A 1,980-nucleotide genomic window follows, 5' to 3' on the forward strand; every position below is an offset into this window, starting at 1 on the left:
CTAGTATTAAATGTGGAGGTTGGTGGCTCTGCATGTGGCAGGGGAGTTAGAGCTTCATGATCTTTGAGGTCCCTTCCAACCCAGGCCATTCTGTGATTCTGTAATTCCTGAGCAGCCTGATCTAGTGGGTGGCAAACCTGTTCACAGCAGGGAGGTTGGAACTAGATGATCTTTCAAGTCCCTTCCAACCCAAGATATTCTATGATTCTTTGATCTGGCATTCAAGCTTGAAAGGAATTTAACTTGAAATTCTAAAAGGTCATCAACAAAGGAATACAAACTTCATTCTATTTTCAGAAGCACTACAGTTGCTTAACAGTGTAAACTATTAAATGAAGAACAGCCCTACCCAGTATTCTAATAATTAAATCAAAGACTAATGTATATATAAATCTCTTTTGTATTTTGTTAGTAGAACACATTATGTATTTTTATGAGGGCTGCTCCAAAAGTAATGCCTCCTATTTCATTATATTAGCCCACGATATCATAGGCAGATGCTGGTAGTATGGCAGTAGAGGTTGAACCTTCTCACCAATATCCGTGGTGTCTGAAATGCTTATGAAGCAAAGGCGTGTCACTGAATTCCTCCACGTGGAATAAATAGCACACACTGACATTCACTGATGCTTGCTGAACATTGATGGAGACCAAATAGTGGATGTAAGCACCGTGAGGCGGTGGGTGGTGTATTTCAGTAGTGATAACAGCAACAGTGGGTCACCCCTCTCATGCAGATATATCTTTTTCCCATCACTGGTGAAAATGCATGCCTAATTGGTGGTGACTATGCTGAAAAATAGCATTTTGTAGCTGAGAATTGGCTCTACCATGTAGTGTTATTGTACTCTTTTGCTTTTGTTGTAATTTCCATGAAAATAAATAGGAGGCATTACTTTTGGAGCATTCGACATAGAAGTTTGCACTGGTGGTAACTATCCATATAGGTGAAAAAACGTTCCATGTAACAGAGTTGACTTATCATGGCATTTGTTTCACAGGAATAAAGAAAGGTAAATAATAATAATAATTAACATTCATACAGAAAAAGTATAATTATGGGAGGATTAAAGGAACAGAGCAATACCTTGAACTGTGAAAGTAACTCATCTCCTACAGTTAATGGGCCTGACTCATTTTCTCGAGTTTCAGCCCTCTTCAGGATTTCATCTATATCCATCTCCTGAAACAGAAGTTGTTTCTCTTTACAACAAAGTACTTAACACAGTTTTGGTTTTTATATCCATAAAGAACATATGTATTGTTTCATTTACCTGAGGCTCCTCTTCCTCCCCTTCAGGTTCTTTAAAAAGTTCCTCAGCACCAAACTTCAAAATTGCTGATAACTCTTCCTTATTAAAAGGTGTTGAGCTGAAATACAGAAAAAACAGGTTCTTAGAGATTTTTTTCAAATTACTATAATCATGATACTATTATCATGAGTCAATTGAGCTTTCTACTGATTGTTAAATATAAGCTATATTTAATATGCACATCAGATGCTTCAAAAGTACTGTCTCCTATTTATTTCTAAGTAAACTACAGATACAAAGAGCACAATAACACTATTTAATAGATCAAATTATCAGCTACAAAACGCTAGTGTTTAACTTAGTCACCACCATTAGCTGTACGTTCTTGCTAGAGATGAACAAGAGTCCACATCCCATGCTCGTAAAAATCTGCACCAGTGGAGATGACTGTTTTACAGCTGCTGTGATGGCATAATCGCTAAGAAAATGTTGCCCACACAGTCCATCTTTCATCGGTCTGAATAGATGCAAGTGAGAAGGTGCCAAATGTGGACTATACTGTGAGTGTCGTTAGCAGAGTGGTTCAGGGTCTTCAAACTGGTGTGGGGCCCAATGATACAGCAAGAGTGGTGTTGGTCTCTTCCAGGTGACAGGATGAGGGGAAATGCTCTCAAGTTGTGCCAGGGGAGGTTTAGGTTGGATATCAGGAAAAACTTCTTTACAGAAA

At 38.3% G+C, this 1,980-nt stretch overlaps 1 protein-coding gene across 1 annotated transcript in view; it reads right to left on the reverse strand.

Moving 5' to 3' along the window:
* Positions 1-998: 998 nt before the first annotated feature.
* LOC104915539 (chromodomain-helicase-DNA-binding protein 1-like) overlaps positions 999-1,980 on the reverse strand; it is a 20,163-nt gene continuing 19,181 nt past the window's right edge. Inside the window, exons 5-6 of the mRNA XM_019610844.2 lie at positions 1,275-1,371; positions 999-1,183 (exon numbers count right to left, since the gene is read on the reverse strand). Coding sequence (XP_019466389.1) covers positions 1,031-1,183; positions 1,275-1,371 — 250 coding nt within the window. The 3' untranslated portion in view covers positions 999-1,030. The remainder of the gene's footprint in view (positions 1,184-1,274; positions 1,372-1,980) is intronic.

Source organism: Meleagris gallopavo, assembly GCF_000146605.3.
Source record: "Meleagris gallopavo isolate NT-WF06-2002-E0010 breed Aviagen turkey brand Nicholas breeding stock chromosome 22 unlocalized genomic scaffold, Turkey_5.1 Chr22_random_7180001956769, whole genome shotgun sequence".
Classification (NCBI taxonomy): Eukaryota; Metazoa; Chordata; class Aves; order Galliformes; family Phasianidae; genus Meleagris; species Meleagris gallopavo.